The sequence below is a fragment of the Chelonoidis abingdonii genome, chromosome 3 (assembly GCF_003597395.2).
Source record: "Chelonoidis abingdonii isolate Lonesome George chromosome 3, CheloAbing_2.0, whole genome shotgun sequence".
Taxonomy (NCBI): domain Eukaryota; kingdom Metazoa; phylum Chordata; order Testudines; family Testudinidae; genus Chelonoidis; species Chelonoidis abingdonii.
The window spans coordinates 116,094,435-116,118,696 of NC_133771.1; the positions used below are offsets into that span (position 1 = coordinate 116,094,435).

Consider the following 24,262-nt stretch of genomic DNA (forward strand, 5'->3'; position numbering starts at 1 on the left):
TAGAAAAGAGGGGAAATCTGCCCTCTAAAAACTGTACTAAAATGATATTAAGGCTATAATAGAGGAAAAGAACTAAGCAAGAGAAATTTGAATTAAGGGTGAAACCTGTCTAATGTTTTCTAAAGTGTAGAGATCAGCACGGTGGGAAAACTCATTAAATATTGTTTTGATGTATCCAGTTCTACCCACTGTTACAGTATGGTACAGTTCACCCTTAACTTTGAGTTCCATTCTTTTTACCTATTTCACCTAAAAGAGATTGCAGTAACTACATAAAGAAAATGCTGTTTCATGACTGAGAAATTGTACTGTTGATATAGTATGAGAATAACACACAGGCCCTGATTTTTAAAGGTATGTAGGTGTTGCTGCATGCTTAGTGTCATAATGCCTAGCTGATTTAGGAGCCTGAATCTGTTTTATATGGGATTTAGGCACTTGAGTCAAAATTCCATCGACTGTTAAGGGATTTTGGCCTTTTGAAAATGAGCTTTAGGCAAATTAATTAGGCATTCTGACACTGAGTGCAGCAACGCCTAAACACCTTCAAAAATCTGAGCCTTAGCCCATATATATATATTAGTATTTCATTTTTGTTCAGCAAAGAGCTGCAAAAAGAGGTGAAATTTTTGAGCTGCTTTTCTGTACAAAAGCTGGCCTGACATATTGTTCGTCCATTTGAGTTTTTATTAGCACTTTTCTTAATTCACATATACATTTCTGTGGCTTTCAAGAGGCAAATGTGGGAATCAAAGGAGACTGGCTTTCATAGAGAAGAAAGATAGTGTATTTTATTGTTGCTTTTGCTTTGGTTTAATTTACAGATGCTTGAAGTACGGCTGCTGTATGAAATAAATGATGTAGAATCTCCAGACGGTGAACAAGCACCACCGTTGCCAACTCCAGGCACAGGTTCCAATCCTCAGTCCATCGCCCCCCAGTCACATCCATCTACAAGCAGCAGCTCATCTGATGGGCTCCGTGATAATGTCCCATGTTTAAAGTAAGTGTAAGAACGTGGAAAGTTTATGGTGCACTTTTGTTTATAATATTGTATCTTCTTATTTTCATTGATCAGAACCTTGACAAGACTACGCTGACATAAGTGCTTGTGTGCATTCATATTACTACAGAAAATCTGTCATAGCCTTTGGACAATCCTATACTGATTAAGGCAACATTTTGCAAGCTTGTGAAAGTTGAGCCCAATTTCAGGAATCTGAAACCTATCGAGCACAAAAATACCCCATGCACATATGCACACATACAGAAACCCTACCATCTGTTGTTTAATAGTGCCTATCGTAGTTTTACATACCTCATTCCCAGTTAGTTTTTTATGCCCACTCAGTGGCCATGCTTCACACTTAGGAAAATGCTGATATAAATCATAATATACTTGCTCTCTTTTCTAAAAAGTTTTGATGAGAAAATAGTTAAGTGTTGACACCTGAAGTATCATGGTATCTGATTTAACATCCACTGAAATGAATTGGGGCCATTCATACCTCAGAACCGTTATCTAAGGCTTTCTGCAACCTCAGGGAGACGTATCTATATTGGTTACACTTGCTTCATGTTTTTAAAGTTTTATTTGCAACCATACTAATTAGTTTAAACTGGATACAAATAAGTCTCTGAGACTCTGGAGAACAATTGAGACACCTCTTTTTGTACACTCCCCACTTGCTCTTCAAGCCCCTCTAGGTGTTGTGACCCAAACTTTGAGAAACATTGGTCTGAAGGATGGAGTAGATGACCTGTTCTAATGGATCTTTTCAAATTTCTGTTTTCTGACCTTAGAAGTGATCATAGATGTGTCATCTGTTCCATCGGTTAATTATAAATACTGTAACAAACATGATTTTTTGTGTGAGTTCATTGGAGAGTGTAGTGATTGTCTGGATGTACCTGCATATGAAGTTAAAGCAACACTTGATCCTGCCAGAACAACGGATGCAAAACCTGCAGACATATCTCCACTGTTATGATGATCATACGTCTGACAAGACACCTTTAAAGATCTATTGTTCCTACCCATGCCTAGCATAACATGTGATGTATCTCATCTATTGCACTATATGCCCCAAGAACAAATATGGGACTGAAGCCAGACAATCACTATGCTCTTGATCGAACTCTCGCACACAAAAAAAGACAAAAACATCATATCACTTCTGGGTGAACATTTTTCAGACAGCAATCACTCTATATCTGACCTTCCAGTCCTCATCCTCAAAGGAAATCTGCACGAAAAACTTCAATCATTCTCTAAGGAAATCTGCACAACACCTTCAGAAGACGAGGCTGGGGCTTAAATTCATGCTAGATACGAAAAATGATGGACTCGGTAAAGACACGGATTTATGGCTCATTACAAAAATCTGTAACCGACTAACCCTCCCCTTGCAGCTGCCTTTTTGCCCCCCTCCCTTTCACCCCATGACTTGAGAAGTGTTAACAGGTCACTTAGAATTATAGGGTTAGAAGGGACAACAAGGGTCATCTAGTCTAATTCCCTGCCAAAATGCAGGATTTGTTGTGGCTAAACTATGGAAAACAGACGGCTGTGCAGCCTCCTCTTGAAAACCTCCAGTGAAGCAGTTTCCACAGTCTCCCTAGACAGTCTGTTCCATTGTCCTACTATTCTTACAGTTAGGACATTTTTTCTGAGATTTAATCAAAATCTGATATGCTGCAGCTTGAACCCATTGCCGCTTGTCCTGCTCTTTGTGGCAAGAGAGAACAACTTTCTCCAACTTTTCTACACTTCACCTTGAATTGTCCTTTGTAATGTGTTAACTACTTATGCTTATCTGTTCCACCTTGTGTTGAGTTGACACTCGGAGTCAGGGCCGGCTCCAGGCACCAGCGCGCCAAGCACGTGCTTGGGGCGGCATGCCGCGGGGGGCGCACTTTCGGTTGCCTGGAGGGCGGCAGGCGGCTCTAGTGGACCTCCCGCAGGTGTGCCTGTGGAGGGTCTGCGGCTCCGGTGAAGCATCCGCAGGCATGCCTGTGGGAGGTCCACCGGAGCTGCGGGACGGTGAGCGACAGAGCGCCCCCCGCGGTGTGCTGCTGTGCTTGGGGCAGCGAAATGGCTGGAGCTGGCCCTGCTTGGAGTATATTTCCCAGACCTGAAGAAGAGCTCTGTGTAAGCTTAGAAGCTTGTCTCTGTCACAGTCAGAAATTGGTCCAGTAAAAGATATTGCCTCACCCACTTCTTCTCTCTAATACCAGCTACTGTTCACTTGAGGAATCAGGAATGGAGTGAGGTTTTCCCAGTTTGTACCTTGCTAAAGGCAATGTTGTTATACCTCTAGATCACCATATTTAACCTGATGACAATGCCAATTAAAAATCCTCACCTGCAGATTTGATATTTGGATTGGCATGTGCTTTAGCTGCTAAATTGTAAAAGTAAGCACGCCATCTTAGTTTGTGATCCTGGGTTAAATCCACAGTCTAAAAAATGATTCTGTGGACACACTTGTTTTCTATGTGTGGGAGCTCTTTCACGCCTTACCAATATATTGAATTGTAGAATATAAAACACTGACTTAAATAATAAAACCTGGGAGAAAGTTAGAGCATACTCCTATTGTATTTTTGGCTAAGCTGTGTGAGTACAAAGGTCTTGCACTCAACTCAGCATCATTTCTACTCTCTATATGTAATGCTGAAACTTCTGAACACAACATCCACTCCATTCCAGAATTTCAGGGAACAGTGGCAACAGTGAACTCTTTTGATCTTGGAGAAATTTGGAAAACTGAAAAGGGAAACATGGGGGGCCATGTTGGGCACCTGTCATCTGCCCCTGTTATAATTTCAAGCACCTCTGCCATTATTTGTAAATCAAGCAACTAGTTGATGGCACTCATTAATGCCTTCCAGCAGAACGATAGTCCATCTCATCTCTGGCTATCCTCCCAATTAAGTTTTAACTTGTTGCTACCCTGTCTCTCACTGAAAGAGTAATAATGGGGAGTTTGAGGTGGTGCAAAGGAGGATTGGGGACATACACGCAGCCTCTTGCACAGGAGGGAGAATAGGGACCCTGGAATGGGGAAAAGGGGGCAAGCAGAGAGGCCCAGCCATGGGAGGGAGAATGGAAGAGCCTTGAATGAGAGGAGGGAGGAAAGGAGGCATGCACAACCCTGGTGTGGGAAAGATTGGGGAACCCAGGTATAGGGAAATGGGGATGCACATAGATCACCTATCAGGGGGTGAGAATGGGACACCTTGGTATTGGGGATGGGAAGTGCATGGGTCCCCTAGTGGGTGGGAAATTCAGAGATCCTGGCATATAAGAAGGGATATGCATAGAACTCCTGGCAGGGGGACTGAGGAACCCTAAAGTGGTGGAGAAAAGAGAGAACAGAGGGAACACACAGAGCCTGTGTCTTGTGGAGAAATGGGGGGCCCTTGAATGGGATGATATTCAAAACCTCTGGTGCAAGCAATTCTTTATATTTGTTCCAGGCAAGCTTATCTGTCTAAAAATCTACTTTCTCATCTTGCACTCTTGTGCCCTTCTATCATACCAGCAACCTTTGCCTGAAAGCCCCTGCCTAAGTTAGCCATACTCACATCACATTCAAATCCCTCCTCAGTATAAACTTCTTTCATTAAAGCTACAATTCCTAATTCTCAATTCTCCCCTCTTAGAAACACAGAATCTGTGACACATTTTCTCTGCTAAAGCCATCGTATGATACTAGTGCTGTTAACCCTTGTTTTGCACTTTCCCATCCCTCAGTGTTTAGAATCATTGCTCAGGTTGTTTTAAGTCGCAAATCTAAGTATCATCACAAATAATGGGAGGTAAGGTAAAATGAACACTTTTGGTGCATTATTCTTATTTATTTATATTGTGTGTATTCGTTTGGTAGATTGTAAAATTCAATAATTCTCAGTCAGTCTCCCTGCCTTGTACAAGTTAATTAGATCCTATTGTATCAAAGTGGAGAGATTAATATAAAGACATTATACATTGTTTTCATATTGCAGAATAAAAAGCTCTCCCCTCAAACAGTCTGCAGGCTATCAGATTGAACTAGTTATTCAGCTGGTATGGGTGAGTGGAGAACCTCCGCAGCAGATAACCAGTTTGGCAGTGAACTCCGCCTATGGTCTGTAAGTATATTCTGTACTTTTTACTAGTTTTTTCTAATAAATTTCACTAGAGTAACTGTTTAAAAAGTCAACATTTGTTTATACCTACTATGTAGGAATACTGGAGGTGCTATCAGTTTTCCCCTATACTTAAAATAAATAGCTGCAATATTTGTATAGTAGCTGGTGGTATCTTTTGGCAGATTTTGACTTTTTAGTGGTAATCAGTCATTTAAAGTGTGTTTATAAACCTGGATTTATAAACTGTTACTGAATATCCTAAACTTATCTATTTGCATTTATAAAAAACAAAACAAAAAAACATACACACACACAAGCATTGATGCTTCTCTAAACAGAACTTGAAAGTTATATGTACAAAAAGACATGTAAAGTTCAAATGTTTTTAATTATATGAACAAGAAATTTCAGATTTTTTTGTGCACCAAAATGAACTGAGTTGTATGTGAGTTTGTGTTTGTATATTTAAAAGAATCCTGTCCAGCTGCCTTGTTTTAGCTAAGAGCAAGTTATAAGTTCATTAAAATAGAGATTTATAATAGGAACTTTAGTCCACCTTTTCCTCATTGTGGTTGTCACTAAAATAATAAAGTAAATGACCAAAAGGAATTGCATAGGCAGCAGTATTACATTTTGCACCCATTACAATGAAGGGAACAAAGTCTTGGTGGTTGGAGGGAGGCTTCTTTAAGAGACTCTTTCATTAGGCAATTTTCCCAATTATTTGGCCTATGGTAATTTTATCTATATATATAACATCATAAATGTATATTGAACTTCCAAAAAAAAAAAAAAAGATATACAGGGAAATGTAAATTCCAGAGACGAAACTTAACTGTGGAAGAAAAGCATCTGCTGTAAAAAGTAGATTTTATAAAATGAGTTGTAGAACTTCTTTCTGGTTAAATTTGCTCATTTTGCAAATAAAATGATTGTTAAATGCCAGCTCTACAAACCCAACTTAGAATCCAGATATTATTGAAGAGTCCTTTAGACTCAGACATCACCAGTTTCTACAATTACAGCATAGTTAGCAACTGTGTTGATGAGCGAGTCATAATTAAATCCAGTTAATTCTCACACAGCTATGTTGTCTCTTCAGAGTCAAACAGGAGTAAAAACTATTCAGATTGTCTTTTTAGTAAGTGAACTCTGTAGCTATCGGAAGCTGGTTTACTGAGGAGGAAGTACTATTTTTAGTCACTTTCTGGAGCAGTGAACTGCACTTTAAAATACTAGTTCACACAATTGTTTTTTAATTCTTTTCCAGGTTCATTTAAAAGATCAATTTAAAATTAAGTGTGTTTATCATTCTTTGTCAAGCACACTACTACATACAAGAATAAAAATAGCAACTTTTGACTTATTAGCAACTTTATTGGAGCCTTAATCTTTCCTCCTACTCTTCTTCTTCCAGAGTAGTTTTTGGCAATTGTAATGGTATTGCAATGGTTGATTACCTGCAGAAGACAGTGCTCTTGAACCTTGGCACCACTGAATTGTATGGCTCTAATGATCCTTATCGTAGGGAACCTCGATCTCCTCGTAAATCTCGGCAACCATCAGGAGGTAAGAATTGCTGGATGTTGCATTTCAACAATGGTACCTTCCTTCATAACTCATAGTTGTGCTGTCAGTCACTACTTTGAATATAAGCACATTAGCAACACAAAACGTATATTTTTGTATGACTATTACATGTCTGATCTTTGAGAATAATTAATGGAACATCGGTTTGTATTCGCATTCTCCTACATGATGATTCTTTGCAATTCAATAACTGAAGTATCTGAGAGACTCCATGCTAGATTCCTGCTGATTAAAGTATAATACTGCATTTTTGTCCAATCCTCCCAGATTTCATTTTTCTCTTTAAGTGGTATTTGTGATATGAGACTAAACTTTGATGTAGACTGAGTTTTATAGTGGAGAGGTACTTGCTGTTTTTATTTTGATCAGTAGTGTTTTTAATTTATGTTAAAAGGACCTTAAGCAGCAGATAAGCAAGCATTGTACACATTCATAGAAGTATAAATTAAATACAAAATAGTTATATGAACTTTAAAAGATCTTAATTAAATAACCAACACCGCTTTATAATTGTCAGAGTTTTGTAAATATGCCTAGGCAATATCCTGCAATTTCTGTGACACATCTGCTCTCCCCATAGATCTTCTCACACTTAGGCCTGGCCTACACTAGGGTGGGGATCGACCTAAGATATGCAACTTCAGCTACGAGAATAGCTTAGCTGAAGTCGACGTATCTTAGTTCAACTTACCTCGCATCCTCACGGCATGGGGTCAGTTGCCACGGCTCCCTCATCAACTTTGCTTTCGCTTCTCGCCGAGCTGGAGTTCAGCAGTCAACAGGAGAGCGACTGGGGATTGATTTATCGCGTCTAGATGAGACACGATAAATCGATCCCCAATAGATCGATCGCTACCCACCGATCTGGCGGATAGTGTAGACGTACCCCTACATATACCCCTTTTCTCAGCATAGAAGGGACATCAAAACTGGCTTCCTTTTGCTTTTGCTGTTATTAGTTTAAAATTTCTCATCACTAGGAATATCCATAATTATCTGGCCTCCTAGTGTATTGTGTGCTTCTTAGAGGAGAAACCTCAGTGTATGACATACAAATGGATATTTTAAGTTTGCAAATCCAAACTTGTAAAATAGAGCAGGTCAAAAAATTAAATGTGGAGGGGGGGAGTTGAAATCGCTGTTCTGTTTTTCTTAAATTCCTGTGACCTTTTGTTCAAATTTTTCATTTATAATTTCTGAAATAAAAACAGCTAATATTTTTGAAAAACATTTTTTGTTCAGCTTAGTTACATGGATATTTTTAAAATGAAAAAATGTTATTTTGAAAATGATAAATGATAGTGTGCATGAAAAAAATTGTTACCTGAAAATGGCCACTTTTCAATGAAGAAGAAATTATTTGATAAATTTCATCCAGTGATAGTTTTGGTTCAGATTAAGTGGGCCAGGAGAAGATTCGAGCATGTTCTTATTTTATCTCAAGTGTTTCACGCTGTGACAGGATCCCCGTGGTACAACCTGGAATTGTGGGATTGCTGTGCCCCCTTAATTTTACCTCACAAAGCTATGCCAGTGATAAGTAGCAAAACTCCTCCAGGGGCTGTGATCACTCAGCCATCAGCATGTGGAGCCATACACCCAGCTAAATTGCATTAATAATCCCTGAACCACTCTCAGAGAGAGGCACCAGCAAGTCACCCCAGCTCCCAGCCTCGCACCCCAGAGAGATATGATCTTACACTGCTAAAGGTCCCTTGGACAGTGAAAACTCATTAATAGGGTTGCTACTTCTTCATAGGAAAGTTGAGATGCACCAGCCTTTGTAATCTGAGCTGAGATTCCCCAAGTACTTAAAACAAAAACACAGTTTCAGGTAAAATATAGTATAAAACAGATTATTAACCACAGAAAGACAGATTTTAAGTGATTATAAGTAGCTGGCATAGAGATCAAAGTTGGTTACCCAAGAAGTAAAAATAGAATTTACACTAAGTTTCTAATTTCAACAGACTAAGCAAGATTTTAATCAAGCGGTCTCTCACTCTAACAGATGTTTACGGTTCCTCAATACGCGGACTGGACTCTCTTGCAGCCTGGGACTAATCTTCCTAGTTTTCAAGTCTTTGTCTTCTAGATGAATCTACAGGTGTTGAGATTGGGAGGAGGGAGAGGGAGAGAGAGAGACAAGTGGTAATGTCACTGTTCCTTTTTTGTACTTTCTTCCTCCAGCTAGAAAAATCCTTGCTGTGACATGGGGGTCAGGCAGTCCCTATTGATCAGACAGTCCCCATTGCATTCCTGCCTTCTCTGAAAAGCCCCTGGGATAGTAAATTCTTCTTGATGAGCCATTAACACCTGTCTGGACCATGATGGTTGCTTCTTTGTTGCAATTGAAAGCTGTGGGTTTCTCGCAACGTACAGGAAAACTTCATATGCAATGATTAGTATATTCAATCCGATGGGATATTAAGGTCAATGCTTTTAAAGTGATACCTCACAAGGCATACTTTGTACAAAACATATAATCATATGACAGCGGTGAATATGGGGCTTCAGGTTGCTATCTTAAGGTGTCACATACGCACTATTCTTTTTTTTATTTGTAGATGCTGTAGATAGGTATTTCTTGATAGTAAATTATTGGTTTGAGAAACATCAAAATAACTACAAAATGAAGTTCAATTGTTGAACTTTGAACACAAAACTAAAAAAGGCACCAATTGCTGCTGATATTACCTACCGTTTTATAAAGCATTTCAAAGATTTTTAGTCTTTGATTTTCCCTAATGGATGAAAGTTTCATTTTAAAAGAACAGAAACTTCCTCTTCACCTCCATGAAATATGATCAAAACAGGCAGTCTGATAGGCTTAATATTTTAGGTTCTTACGGAAAATGTTCGCAATCTTAAATACTGTTTTTATATAGTCAGATTACAAGTCACTCTGGGAGACATTAGAAACTACTTGTTTAGTGCTATTGGCCTTTGTCACTGTAACATCTTGTCAGCATCATTAACTGAACCCTTCTGTCACATCTGTGTACATACTTATTAGCTGAAATATCCAGTACAGCTCATAAAGATAATGAAAAGAGAATTTTTGCCTGTGTGAATTCAGATATTTAGACTTGTTTTTTAATTCAGATTTTAGTTGCACTTACTAACGTTTGTCTGCCTGGCTAAAGCATTGTATAATTCTGATTATTCAAGTTATTCGGTAGGTTTTTCTGTCTCAAACATACTATGTTGGTGTCTCGTCTTTTCTTTTTTCATTGCTTCATTAAGGTATGCTGACTGTGGCTTCTTGCATGTGCGGCCTTTCTAACTTATATTCAGAGTCTGTGAAAAAACTTCGCACCTCTCATATAAGTAAGTCATTTAATAGCAATAAAATATTTTTGAACATCTGAATTTGATGTACCAGTAAGTAACTTGCTGTTCACTCACCATGGGTTTTTTTTTTGTTAGTCCTTTTAAATAACACTCTAGTTTTAGAAAGTGGTGGTGTACTGTGTCAGTCCCAGGATGTTAGAGACAAAAGGTGGAGAAGGTGTAATATCTTTTCTCACCAACAGAAGTTGGTCCAATAAAGGATATTACCTCACCCACCTTATGTCTCTAGTTTTAGAAACTGATTTTGGCATGATTTGTTCAATCATATACGTGTACCATATCTTTTACTTGTGACGCCACCAAAATACATTTGGTTGAGGGCATGGGAGGATCCTCCAGATACAGGAACTGTGAAAGACGATCGAAAGACTGCTCCTGAGGACTCCTAATGAGCCCAAGCATACATGGCTGGAGCTCACAGTCCATCTAGGCAGGGTCATAGCACTGCAGAGATTGAAGGCAGCGCTATAGCACATAGCCCAGAAGGCTGCCATGACTTGAACAGACCCACAAAACTGAATAAATTGTTAGACCCGCTCCAGCCCCTAGAATACTCTATAATCAAGAGGGTGCAAAGCACACAAAAAATCCTTCCCAGGGCAGCTTATTTTGTGCTGCACATCAAAAAGGCATAACACAGAATTTCATTCTTGTTTTTTATTTTATTTTTTAAACGAGCGAGAGGAGAATAATTGACCACATAGAAGACTTTGTTGTCTTATGAGAAGAAAGAGATGTACTTAAATTTAACTTTTTAAAAACTTGTTTGCTTGCTAAATTAATCTTTAGCTTCCAGCTGTTGGCATGTATGTTTTTTGCCGAGAAAGAGGAAACTGTTCCAGCAATCATGCAGTTACCTAATCCTTTGTATTCTCTGCCATCATCTCTGATAAATAAATCCACGTGCCTTAGTACGGATAATTAATTGAAGCCAAATGTTTAATCTCTACTAATGCAGATTTTATACAAGAATATTTTAAAGAATGGAAAGGGTTTCCTCCAAATACACCATTAACATATATTTTAATGGTTTGTGGTCATCTCTAAGACAGAAACACAATGCATACCACTAGAGATTAAAACAATGGGGAATCCTTGTGGCACCTTAGAGACTAACAAATTTATTTGGGCTTAAGCTTTCATGGGCTAAAACCCACTTCATCAGATTCATCAGTACAGAGATTGTTATATTTAACTTTGTCTTATTACTTGCAAAAAATTAGAGCAGTAGTGTTTCATATTTGGCTTAAATAGAACTACCAAAGAAGTAAAATATCTTGTAAGGTAGAGCTGTGTGAATTTATCAGAATCTTTTTTTATTTGCAGCATCCCTGACTCAGGTATAACCTGGTTTAGTGTTTTTGCAAAATGCAAACTATGAACATGGTCTCGGTTGAGCTTTGAAAGCGAGTATATCTTCTCCAATTTATTTATTTGTAAGGGATTTTTGATGTGGAAAGTTGATGTTTTTAAAAAAAATCTAAAAATTTAGTACTTGAAATGCAGTTTTATGCATAGCACATCTTCAGCAGCAATAACATGCTGATAACCTCATAACAGACTTATGTTCTTCTTAGTAGTCGTCCTCTTATCCATCTCCATTAGATAACCATTCATTTAAATTCACTGATGCTATTGCTGTGGGAAGAGAAACTGAAAATACCTTGCTATTCTCTGCAATGGGAGCACCAATTTCAAAACTTATTTTAAAATTGTGGCGTCACGTCATAGATGTGTGTACTTTGAGTATGTAGCCAAGAGGATTGCTAGCCTTTTATCTCCTTTAAGCAAACTAGGTTCAGTCAGCATGGTGCTCTTGTGACAGCAAAACATACTGCTATTGTACGTTGATCTATTTCTTCCGGGGTTAGTAGGGATGAGAACTGCTGACAGAGGGGAGACAACTCTTGCATTTTCATCAATTTCTTCCGTTATGTTCTGACCAAATGAAGGAACAAAAGTAGCTATGAAAGGAAGGAGCTATAGCTGCCCTACCTCCCTAGCAGCCTTATGTCTGTGGTGTTTCTTTTATGTATGCATTTTTGTAGAAAGAACATTGATGTACTATGCAAAATTTATCAGTTAATGAATTAACCAAATGAACTTTTTTTGAAATATTTTAAAAAGTTGGTAAAAAGTCAGAAGGCCTTATGTCATATGGCCTAGCATATGTCATCCTGCATTTATGTGACACTGCTTGCCACATTTCATCCACATCCATTATAAGCATGGCTAAAGTCCATCCATTCTCCTAAAAAACATCAGGTGAGAATGAGTTGTGGTCCCACCATACTACTCAGCATTATCAGCATTACTGTCACTGTTCCTATCAACACTTACCCAGAAAACATTTGTAGGGGGCTTCTCTACCATGCCTACCACAAGTGCACGGATTATGGATGTGTCTGGAACAGGTTGGGGTTCCCATCCGAATCGCCTCCAGATACATGGAATAGAATCTGAAAAAGATGTGTCCCTTCACAAAACATGCCAGAGCTGCAAGTGATCAGGTTAGCTTGCATAGCATTGCTGCCTGTACTACAGAATTCCAAGCTTCAACCCTTAACAAACAACACATTCGCAACATATTACAGTGGAGTCCTCTTAATAGCTACCTGGATATTGACAACATCCAGTTAATAACAATATTTTGCCAGGAACCAACGCTGTACCATTGACTCTAATGTAAATGGTATGTAGGTATTGGCAACAGCATGCCATTTATTGACAACATTTTTTGAGGAAAAAAGGCCCCAGCTCTACAGGCAGGTTTACAAGATGGCAGTCAGGGAAGGAAATGCAAGGATATGCCTTCCCCAGTTGCAGTCCCATAAACCTGCTTGTGACCCGTGCTCAGACCCTCCCACTGCTTCCTTTTGGGGTTGAATCTCTACAAACCTGGCTTTTCATTCAGTTCCATAAAGCCCCACCTTACCAGTAGTCTCTGTATGCCATCCATTTGTTCAGTTTTCTCTCAGCCCACAGTAACCAGATTCCTGAAAGGGTTACTACATACTTACTCATGCGTTCAAGAACCCTCCTACTTGAAATTCTAATATTGTCCTTACAGACCTCATGGAGCATCATTTTCAAGCCACTTTCAGAATGCTTCTTACACAACCTCACTCTCAAGATGATACTCTTAGTTGCTATCACGGCAGCTTCAGGCTCAGTGAACTCCAGGCTCTTATCGTTGATATCCCTTTACCCAACACTGTACAGACATAAGGTGGTATTGAGACTTCATCCTAAGTTTATCCCTTAAGGGGTTTTGGAATTTCATTTGAACCAGTCCATCAGTTTACCTGTTTTCTCCCCTAAACCTCATTCTGCTTCTGGAGGGAAAAAACACCACAATTTGGACATTTAAAGGGTCTTGTTATATTGCAAAGTTCTTCAGCCCGGATTCTCATCTCTTTATTGCCGTCTTTGGTGCTTTGAAGAGTCAAGCATTCCTCTGCCAGAGAATATCAAAATGGACCACACAGTGCATATCATTTTGCTATGAAATGGCTGATAAACCTTTCCCTCCAAATATCAAAGGTCACTCTGTTAGCAGACAAGCTGCAAGCTATCTAGAGTAATCCCCTGACTTTTGTTAAGACCTATACTCTTGACCTAGCTGCAAGATCAGATGCCAAGTTTGAAAAACTGTAGTGAGGTAGAAGTGCATAGTGCTTCTATAGGCTTCTAGAGTGCCCATCTATAAAGGGGGAAATAAGAACAACCCAGGGAATTACAGACCAGTCAGCTTAACGTCTGTATCCGGAAAGATAATGGAGCAATCAATTTGCAAACACCTAAAAGATAATAAATAACAGTCAGCATGGATTTGTCAAGAACAAATTGTGTAAAACCAACGTGATAGCTTTTTTTTGGCAAGGTAACAAGCCTTGTGGATTGGGGGGAAGCGGTAGATGTGGTATATCTTGACTTTAGTAAGGCTTTTGATACTGTCTTGAAGGATCTTCTCAGAAACAAACTAGGGAACTACAACCTAGATGGAGCTACTATAAGGTGGGTGCATAACTGGTTGGAAAATTGTTCTCAGAGTCATTATCAGTGGTTCACAGTCATGCTGGAAGGGCATAATGAGTGAGGTCCCGTAAGGATTGATTCTGTTCAATATCTTCATCAATGATTTTGATAATGGCATACAGAGTACACTTATAAAGTTTGTGGATGATACCAAGCTGGGAGGGGTTGCAAGTGCTTTGGAGGATAGGATTAAAATTCAAAATGATCTGGACAAACTGGAGAAATGATCTGACGTAAATAGGATGAAATTCAATAAGGACAAATGTAAAGTACTCCACTTACAACGGAACAATCAGTTGCACACACATAAAATGGGAAATGACTGCCTAGGAAGGAGTAGTGCGGATGTAAATACAAAAAAACAATTACAGCCTATTATTTTTCTACCTTTGTGCTTACAACTTGGAAACTGAAGATTAGAAGCTTGAAGATAGCTGAGAGCCAGACAAAGACACACACCCAAACATTCCCTCCCTCAGCTTTTGAAAAAATCCAGTTTCCTGATTGGTCCTCTGGTCAGGTGTTTGGTTCCCTTTGTTAACCCTTTACAGGTGAAAGAAACATTAACCCTTAGCTATCTGTTTGACAGTTGCACACACATAAAATGGGAAATGACTGCCTAGGAAGGAGTAGTGCGGAAAAGGATCTGGGTATCGTAGTGGCTCACAAGCTAAGTGAGAGTCAACAGTGTAATACTGTTGCAATAAAAGCAAACATCATTCTGGGTTATATTAGTAGGAGTGTTGTAAGCAAGACACAAGAAGTAATTCTTCTGCTCTACTCGGTGCTGATTAGGCTTCAACTGGAGTACTGTATCCAGTTTTGGGCACCACATTTCAGGAGAGATGTGGACAAATTGGAGAAAGTCCAGAGAAGAGCAACAAAAATAATTAAAGATCTAGAAAACATGACCTATGAGGGAAGATTTTAAAAATTGGGTTTGTTTAGTCTGGAGAAGAGAAGGCTGAGAGGGGACATAACAGTTTTCAAGTAAATAAAAGGTTATTACAAGGAAGAGGAGGGAGAAAAAATATTGTTCTTAACCTTTGAGGATAGGACAAGAAGCAACAGGCTTAAATTGCAGCAAGGGCAGTTTAGATTGGACATTAACCACTCTGACTGTTAGGAAGTTTTTCCTAAGCACTGGAATAAATGGCCTAGGGAGGTGATGGAATCTCCATCACTGGGGATTTTTAAGAGCAGGTTGGACAAACATCTGTTGAGGATGGTCTAGATAATACTTAGTCCTGCCTTGAGTGCAGGGAACTGGACTAGATGACCTCTCGAAATCATGTTCTATGATTTCTATGAGAACATGCATAGCACAGGTGTGGCCCAACGAAAATGCAGTTCAGGAGATTGCTATTGCACACCTTGAGTGGGATCCTCATTGATGACATCATCTTGAAGAACCATAGTTACAGTAAAGCTAAGTAACTCTTCTTTTCCTCACAGGATAAGTCTTTGGTTTTGGCATTCAGAAAATTTTCATTTGTTAACCCAGACTCCAGAAGATAACTAGTACCCCATAGTTTTGAAATGGAAAAACTCCTTCTTGCACCTACTTTTGCCCTCTATCAACAATGCAAACACACTGAAGTCAGTAGAGTTGCACAGGTGCAAGTGGATACAATTTGATTCTGTCCTGACTTGGCGTGTGTAACCCACCCAATCTCCTCAACAGTCTCAACACATTTGTGGTTTTTTTCCTCAGAAGGTTCAGATACTAAGAACTAAGATTGCACTGTGTTGAAAATCTTGTTCTGTACATGCAGATAATTTTTTTCCCTAACAAATGATTCAATTGTGTTTCATTTGTGCAATTAGTACTCATTGTATTTAGATTAGCATGGTACATCATAACAGATCCAAAGAAAGGAATTATTTTTAAGTAAGTCTGAGAACGTTAATATTCTTAAAACATTAATCAAAGCTTTTAATTAAAAAAAAAAAAAAGGTCTAACGGGCAATTTTAAATTTCAACACACCCTTTGTCAAGTCATAAAGAAAACGGGATCAAAAACTCCATTTGTATCTCCAGTTCGCAATATGCAATATCTCTGATCCCTATGATTTGACTTCCTTCTTTGCATCTAATTCTGCATTCTTTAAGTGTGCAAAGTTATCATCTGTCAGTAAAAGAATCTTGTAACTACAGTCTTGTGATTTGTATGATGATGATGTCATATCGAGTGTTCTATGAAAGTCCTCAACAGAGGAAAAATCATTTCACTTCCCAAAAATAAACCATAACCACCTTATATCATCAATCCATTTCTTAAATGGAATGAGCGAGTTCTGTTGAAAAACTGATGGTACAGGATTACCTTAGTATGGCTGCAGAAATATAGTATAACTTTACCCCATACAAGGAAAGTAGAAATTATTTAAAAATACACAATACTGGTCACATGTTAATCTTAAAGTATTTTATAGAATTTCTTAATACTGAAATCTTCCTATTCATCTGATTTTATCACAAACAAATTAGTTTTCTTATTTCACTTAAATAAGATTTTAGGTCATACTATCTAAAACATAAGAGTAAAGTATACATGGTTAATGCACATATCTACCTCTAACAAAATAAATAATTTTCTCTGATTATATAAGGCTATACTTTTTTCTTAAATGTGTGCCAAATATTACTTTTCTGATTAAATATTGATGAATTGATAAAAAAAATCAAGTGAAAAGTTTCAATATTTCTGAGGTAATAACTGTAATTCTTTTGTCAAACAGACTATTTTAGTGTTTTAACTGAGGTCAGCCTCTTAAATGAGAGACTTGTTTAAAAAAAAAAGTCTTCTCTCCCCCACCCCCAAGTGGGAGAAACACTTGCTTAGTGTAATATAGAGGCTAAAAAAATCTCTGAAATTCTAGTTCAGGAAAGATTGTAAATAGCAATTTTATTTTTTATTTTAAATTGTTGTTTGTATTTTTCAGCAGGTCTTTGTGATATTAATGAAGGGACTGCAGTGCCAGAGGATCGCTGCAAGTCACCCACTTCGGGTAACTACAAAACTACAGTTTTTTTTCAAATACTTTAACATTATAATCGCATAGATTGTGACATGCATTGTTCTAAATCATGCCAGAAATGTTTGCTAAGTAATTTATATAGAAACTGTCTATGGTAGCTTTTTTCTTTCCATCACATTGTATTCATTTTGCCATTTAAGATTTCACTAACCATTTCAGAATTCTGGTTTAAATCAAGGACAATTTATCTGACTCAGTAATATAAACCTAGTGTCTAGTAAGGATGAGTCAAGTGGCATGTGTAAGTTTCCAGTATTTATGCTTCAGGGAGACTGCACATAGGCAAAGATATTCTTAGATTGGAAATGCATGCTATCTATGAGGCTGTGAGGAAAGTGATGTTCTCATGCTACAGTATATTTTGTAAAAGCGGCAGAGTTCTGTGGCACCTTATAGACTAACAAACGTATTGGAGCATGAGCTTTTGTGGGTAAATACCCACTTCGTCGGATGCAAGTATATTTTGTGAGTGCTTTTCTTATTAATGTTGTCAAACCGCTAATGTGTTTGTGCGTCTTTGTGTGTGTGTGTGGAGTGTGCAAGTTCAAAAGTTGAATGTCATTAACTGAAAACACCTCCTCATTGCCCCCTCAGACTTAGACAAGAGGTGTGTCATCTATATCACCCATATGAATGTATAACAAAACAAAATATCCTTTTTTTAGCTTTATCAGGAAAACTTTTTATAAAGTATTAAACTTAATTTCTGAATTGACAGTTTGAGTTGGCAATTTTGTTTGACACCTATTCAAACTGTATTCAGAGTTTCAATGTACATCAGCAGACTGTCAATCTGTCACCAGCTAAGATATTGCTTTTCATAAGTGCAAATTGAGAATGGAATTGAAATTTGGCCAAGACATCATGATTAGTAGAGTAATTCTACATTCCATTTAAAAACTTCTACTAAAGAAGTGTGTTTATAGATTCATAGACTCTAGGACTGGAAGGGACCTCGAGAGGTCATCGAGTCCAGTCCGCTACCCTCATGGCAGGACCAAATACTGTCTAGACCATCCTTGATAGACATTTATCTAACCTACTCTTAAATATCTCCAGAGATGGAGATTCCACAACCTCCCTAGGCAATTTATTCCAGTGTTTAACTACCCTGACAGTTAAGGAAATTTTTTCCTAATGTCCAACCTAAATCTCCCTGTGATACAGCATGGCCAAAGGCAGCATAAGAGTGTTAGCAGGGGCCTTATTCCCTGCCAGGGAGGAAGGTTTGCTTAGATTAACTAGAAACAGCTGTGGCCAATTAGAGCACCTGACTCCAGTTAGAGCACCTGACTTCAGTTAGGCACCTGACTCCAGTCATGGGATATAAACCCTGCTTCAGTCAGACAGGAGGTGGAGTTGAAGGAGAAAGGTTGGATTGGAGCAGAGTGCAGATTGCAGAAGAAGAAGAGTTTTGTCCAGAGAGAAATAGAAGGTTTGGAGGGTGCTGCGGTAGATGGGAAGCCCAACAGAAACCTAGGTAGGGCACCAGGCTTGTAATAGAAGAGAGGCCGAGAAAGCCCTTCACAAGCTGACGGGTATGAGAGGAAGTAACCCAGGGAAGAAACCGCTAGTCAGGTGGTCACCACAACCCCAGGGCCCCTGGGTTGGGACCTGGAGTAGAGGGCGGGCCCAGGTCCCCCTCTCCACTTCCCCTCCTCCAAGGACCTAGGGAATGATTAAGACTGGTTCAGAGGCAAGCAATAGCGCCCTGAACCTTACCCCAGAAGAAGAGAAAGCGCGAGACCCAGCAGAACAGTACGCAATTTGCACACGTGGTGTCAGGAGTGGTCTGCGCGCTGGGACATCAGTCCAGGGCGGATGTACATGAACCGTCGGTGCATCTGCGACGCTGCGGACTAAAGTCCAGGGAGGCTATGCCAGCCCATGTGCGGACGACCAACAGCCTACGACCGAGTACCGGGCCCTTATACATGCGACCGTCCAGGAAGCCCAGGGTCTAGGCCATGCAAGATTTGCTATTGCTTGAGCTCAGGTCAGGCTGCTCAGGACCGGAGCCCTGCTGAGAGACCTAATAAGCCAGATGAAGGCCCTTATGGAAGAATCACCACGGGGAAGGGACCCGGACCATACGGGCTAGCCATTACTTACAAAAAAATATGACCAGGGAGGATGATGTGTGAAGCATACCTCCTGGCTTTTGACAGAACAGCCCTGCGGGAGGCCCTGGCCCCGAGAACAAGTGGTCTGGTATCCCTTGCCCAATTCCTATGTGGGGAAAGCCCAGAAGGTCTATATTTGAGATGTCTGGAGAAGCTGCAGCATGCAAACTATTAACTCTTCCTACAGCAATAGGAAGGCAGAAGACATACCTAGGCCACGGTTATCGGTGTGGACAAACGGCACTACGGCGCCAGAGGTCGATGAGAAGGTCATATTGAGTGGAGGACAAGACAGCCCGAGCAGTTGTTTGACTCTGATCACCTGACCCCGGAATATGGCTGCGCCTGAAGCCTTATAGGCTGGCTGAGGAGATTGATGGAGGTACTAATATTGGACCGGTAATATGGGGGGTTTACCAACTCAGGAACCAGCCTTTGGGTGCGGTCCATGAATCGACTCCCTTCTACCGTATGATGAGTTTGTCTCCCTCGTGAGACAAGACAACTGGCAGCCGCGAAGACTGTGTCCAGACTGGCCAAGCGAGGAGGACACGGCAACACCAGGAAGACAGACTCCAAACCAAGGCCCCGACCGTCCGGAGAACTCTAGATATACACACGTCACTAACCCGGAGGAGAACAGACAGTGAGCAGATGGCCTCAGAGGCCCAGATAAGCAGCCTGGGGGTGTGGTGGAAAGAGAGGAAAGATGGTGGGGGGCCGGCCAACTAGCCCCAGGCAGGGGGTTGAGAACCGGAATGAGGGGACGGGGGATGTTTAATGAATGTGGGAAATTGGGGCAATATAGCAGCCAATGTCCAACAAGGAGGTGCCTATGAAGTGTAATTCTGGGAGTTATGGGGAGCAATGTGGCCTAATCAACCTGGTTAGGGGTTACATTGAGCCTCACATGATTTACAGACGGTAAAAAATGAATGCGTTAAAAACCATATAAGCATTAATTAGATTCGGGAGCTGCTGTCCAGTTTTGGTCTCGGAAAGTTGTGCGGAAAGAACCAACTAACTCGGGCCTAAAAGCACAGGGGTAACATGGCATACATGGCACGATGGAATTTTTACCCTCAATTCCATATGGATTGAAATCAGGTGGGAAGTACCACACGTCGTTTCTGCTTAGGAGTAGTCCCCTATTGCTCTCCGTTAGGTGCCTCTGTTTGATTGGGAGATAAAACTTTCCCGGGTGGGTTTGAGATCTTACCGACCCGATAATCGAGGGCGAGGTAGAGGGTGAGCAACCCCAGGTTTGAAGAAAGAGGCGAACGAAAGATTGCCTCAGCCCAATATGTTGGCTGAATCATGTGCTCCAGGAATTGTTCTGTCATTCCGTGAAAACCGGCGACGCAGGGCTAGGCTGAGAAAAGGGCGGCTAAATAAGTTTAGGACCAGGTAAGTTCTGACCAGCTAATTCAAATAGACTTCCCTTGTGGGTAGGCGAACCCCGCCAGGAGAGCAAGAGAAGGTTCGAGTTGCACGGAGGACCTACGAGGAGGTTCCTGGCCCAAGGGTGAGCACCCCAGGGGGAAGAGTGAAATGGCCCCCTGGAATTAGGTCAGTTCAGCACTGCACGTTTGAAAGCCTTTGGGCAGGACCAAGGCGAGATCCATGACGATGCAACGCTGAGGGAGGAGGTACTGTGGAATAAATTGAGTGCCTGTAGAAGAAAATCAAGGCCCAGAGGGCCATCATTTACGCCTGGCTCGTTCAAATGTGATCTGTTTGTACAGAATAGAGCATAATCTGCGGGAGAGAAGTAGAGACAACTTCCTAGTCCCTATCGGAAATCACTGAAGGGCTGTACTAGAGTTAGGCTACACAGTCATTTATGGGGACATCTGGGGTGAGCAAGCAGACGCAGGACTACGAAACTAAGCAAGGTTTTTTTGGCCAGGGAATATGAGACTAGGAAGTCAGCGTATTATGGCCTTCCTGCCTCGGCATGCCAGGGCATAGGCCGCCGTAGCTGACGTTGCGGGCCCCACTAGTACCATGATTGGCCTAATATAGTTGAGTCCCGTTCGAAGGGAGGATAGCATGACATAGTGACGTCACCATAGAACGTCTCTGCACGGAGTGGCCATGCCGAACGTACTGTATCGACTTAGACCAACTTGACTAGCCACAACGAATATCACGAGGGCATCCCTTTAAGAAACCACACGTCTTACGCAATAGCTAATAGAACTCTACAGGTTTTGCCAGAGTGGGATTCCTAGGCAAGTCTGACTAGACCAGGAGCGAACTGCGTATACGTCAAATACTCATATGAAAGAGCTTGATGATGTGCGAACTGTGCCGTAACAGTTCGATCCGCCGTTCTGCCATCACGCATACAAACAGACGGACTAGTCGATGAAGTTCTAAATCGAACCGTATATAAGTGAGTGATCAACGGAAGGTGGTAGAACAGGATGGATAAATGGACTGGACATCTCTTTTTTGCCCGTATCTAATGTCGCTATACCCTACTTTACGTCGGGTCAGTTCCCCTGGGTTGCGTCCGCACGGGTTTTCTCCTTTGAACTGTATATGTGGGAGCGCCTCCACCTCGCTGGCACGTGGGATATTGGAACCCAAGGAAGGATTGGGAGAACAACCGCCTAACCCAAGGTATAGATATATTTTTTGAGACATCTGTTGTGACACAGATCGAGAGCGGGATAACTTCGAGTAACCCCGAAGGTAACGGGAGCATGTTAGAAAAAGCACCAAGAGGCACAAGCGGACATATACAACCGTCGGCGAAAATGCGAAGGATTTAACAGCCGGGGGACGGGTGGATGTGTTAGTGCCGACCAACAGAAAAGCAAACTCTAGCCAGTTGGACCAACGGACCAAATAAGAGCTAGTGGCAGCACATATGGGAGAAGTGAATTAATAAGGTTAGACAACCAGACGCGCCGGAAGACAGGCAAATATACCCACATCACTTACTAGACGCCCTGCATGACAGAGAGAACGTGTCTGTACATTCGAGGATCTCTACCTGCAGGTCTCAGAACGGCTCCGCAGGAAGCAAGAGGCTAAGATATCTACCTAGATCTTAACCCCAGAATCGAACGATGGAAGTCTCTGGATATGTAATATTCCACTCATCGAGAACCGAGGATCGTATTTTGTTACCTAGACGCCGCGTCGACGACGGTTCATACTAGTCCTACATCATATTTGTCACCTAGCTCTCCGTAGTCGTGTTAGGTGATCTGTATATAGATCAATATTCGAAAATACCCGGAACAAAAGGGAAGAAAATTAGATGAAAGTGCGAAAGATGCTGAACCGAGGTCATTGAGTGAAGAAATGCCCACAGCCAGTGGGTCCAGTCCGATCGTACTCAGTCCCCCGAAGTCCTGAGGCAACCTGAGGTTTTGTAACGACATCGGAAATGATAAATGAAAGTATCCACTTCATGCCTACCCGATACCACGTTTATCCATTGACGAGCTTGGTTGATTGTCAGTGGTTACCGGCCAGGCCCAAATACTAACCACCCTAGATTCCTAGAACCAAAGGATATTGGCAAATACCTCCTGCCAAGGAATGTCCAGGGAATAGACTGCTTTTTCTACACCCGAATGGCCTGTTGCAGGGTACATCTTGTTCCTCTAAGCGCTTTCGGACTTCGCAGGTGTGGGCGGCCGACGTGCCATAGTGTCACAGCAGCACTGAATGGTATAAGTTATAGACCGCTACCTATGCCATACTAGGCCGTGGCCGGCCCTATTACTAGTTGACGACATAGTGATCACATATGTCCTGCTCTGATTTGGGAGAACACACCTGAGAACAAAGTGGGATCAACGGCAGTGTGGACGCTGTCTTTGCTGAGATAGGCTGGTCTCACCGACAATTCTGGAATGCGTGATAGGAACTAGCTGAGGCCAAATACTCGGGCATGTCGTAGGGAGAGTGGGTGGTGAGCCCCAATTGTGGACAAGGGAGGCAATACAAGATTGGCTTCGACCAATGTTCCGCAACAAGAGGTCAGAGCATTTTTTGGGGTATCAATTGGATCCTATCAGAGATTCATCCTCATTTGCCACAAGATGTGTGGGCATTGACAGATATCTGATGAGAATAGATCGTAACCTAGGGGGACCCGAGATAGTGAAGTGAGACAGAATGCGGTGGAAGCAGCAACATTTGACAGATTTCGCGGACAGCCTATGCTTGTAGCCGTTACCAATCTTCGGCCCCCCAGACTCAGTCGAGAAGAGAATGTCCATCCACTGCGAGACGGAACACCTCTGAGGTGGGTACTTCCTCGTGCCGTCCTTGTCACGCCAGATGGGTAGGTGGAGGAGGAGCTACCGTGGCCATCATTGTGTATACCGCTTTTCTAACCCGGAAGCTCCTCCCCCCAGGGACAAAATATATCGCTGTTGTTGAATCAAGGAATAATCTTCGGCGATTAAAATGGGCTGAAGTGGAGACTCATCCACCTAATTATCTTCCTGGGGCGGCGGTTTTAAACCCTTGTGACTGGATCAGCCCCGCTGGCCAGTGGATGCATAGGAACACAGGAAAGAAACGCCAGAGTGACCGCGGTGGTTCCTTCCTCCTTTGACAAACTTTCATTTCTCTGGTCCAGTCATAGGGCTGGATAGCCACACGGCAACGCTGATGGCCTCTCACTCCGCCAACACTGCCGTCTCGTCCCGATAGTCGCAACCTCCTTGTGTTGAAGCGGGGGGGGTATGTGATACAGCATGGCAGAAGGCAGCAAAGAGTGGTTAGCACCGGTGGGCCTTATTCTGCCAGGGAGAAAGGTTTGCTTTTAGACTTAACTCAGAACTAAGCTGTGGCATTAGTGCACTGTACTCCAGTTAGAAGCATCGGATTCAGTTATAGCACCTGCTCCAGTTATGGGGATAAATAACCCCTGTCTCAGGTCAGACTAGGGTGTGGTAGTCCTGAATGGTAGAAAAGGTTGGAGTGGAGCAGAGTGCAGATGGCAGAAA

General features: G+C 41.3%; 1 protein-coding gene across 4 annotated transcripts in view; it reads left to right on the top strand.

Annotated features, from left to right (window-relative positions):
• The window catches only part of STXBP5 (syntaxin binding protein 5), a 206,388-nt gene that overhangs the window by 138,131 nt on the left and 43,995 nt on the right, over positions 1-24,262 (top strand). For 3 of the 4 annotated variants that reach the window (XM_032804054.2, XM_032804056.2, XM_032804057.2), the window contains exons 16-19: positions 825-1,003; positions 5,011-5,136; positions 6,554-6,705; positions 17,065-17,130. In XM_032804054.2, coding sequence (XP_032659945.1) covers positions 825-1,003; positions 5,011-5,136; positions 6,554-6,705; positions 17,065-17,130 — 523 coding nt within the window. The remainder of the gene's footprint in view (positions 1-824; positions 1,004-5,010; positions 5,137-6,553; positions 6,706-17,064; positions 17,131-24,262) is intronic. The other variant, XM_032804055.2, reaches the window with a different exon arrangement.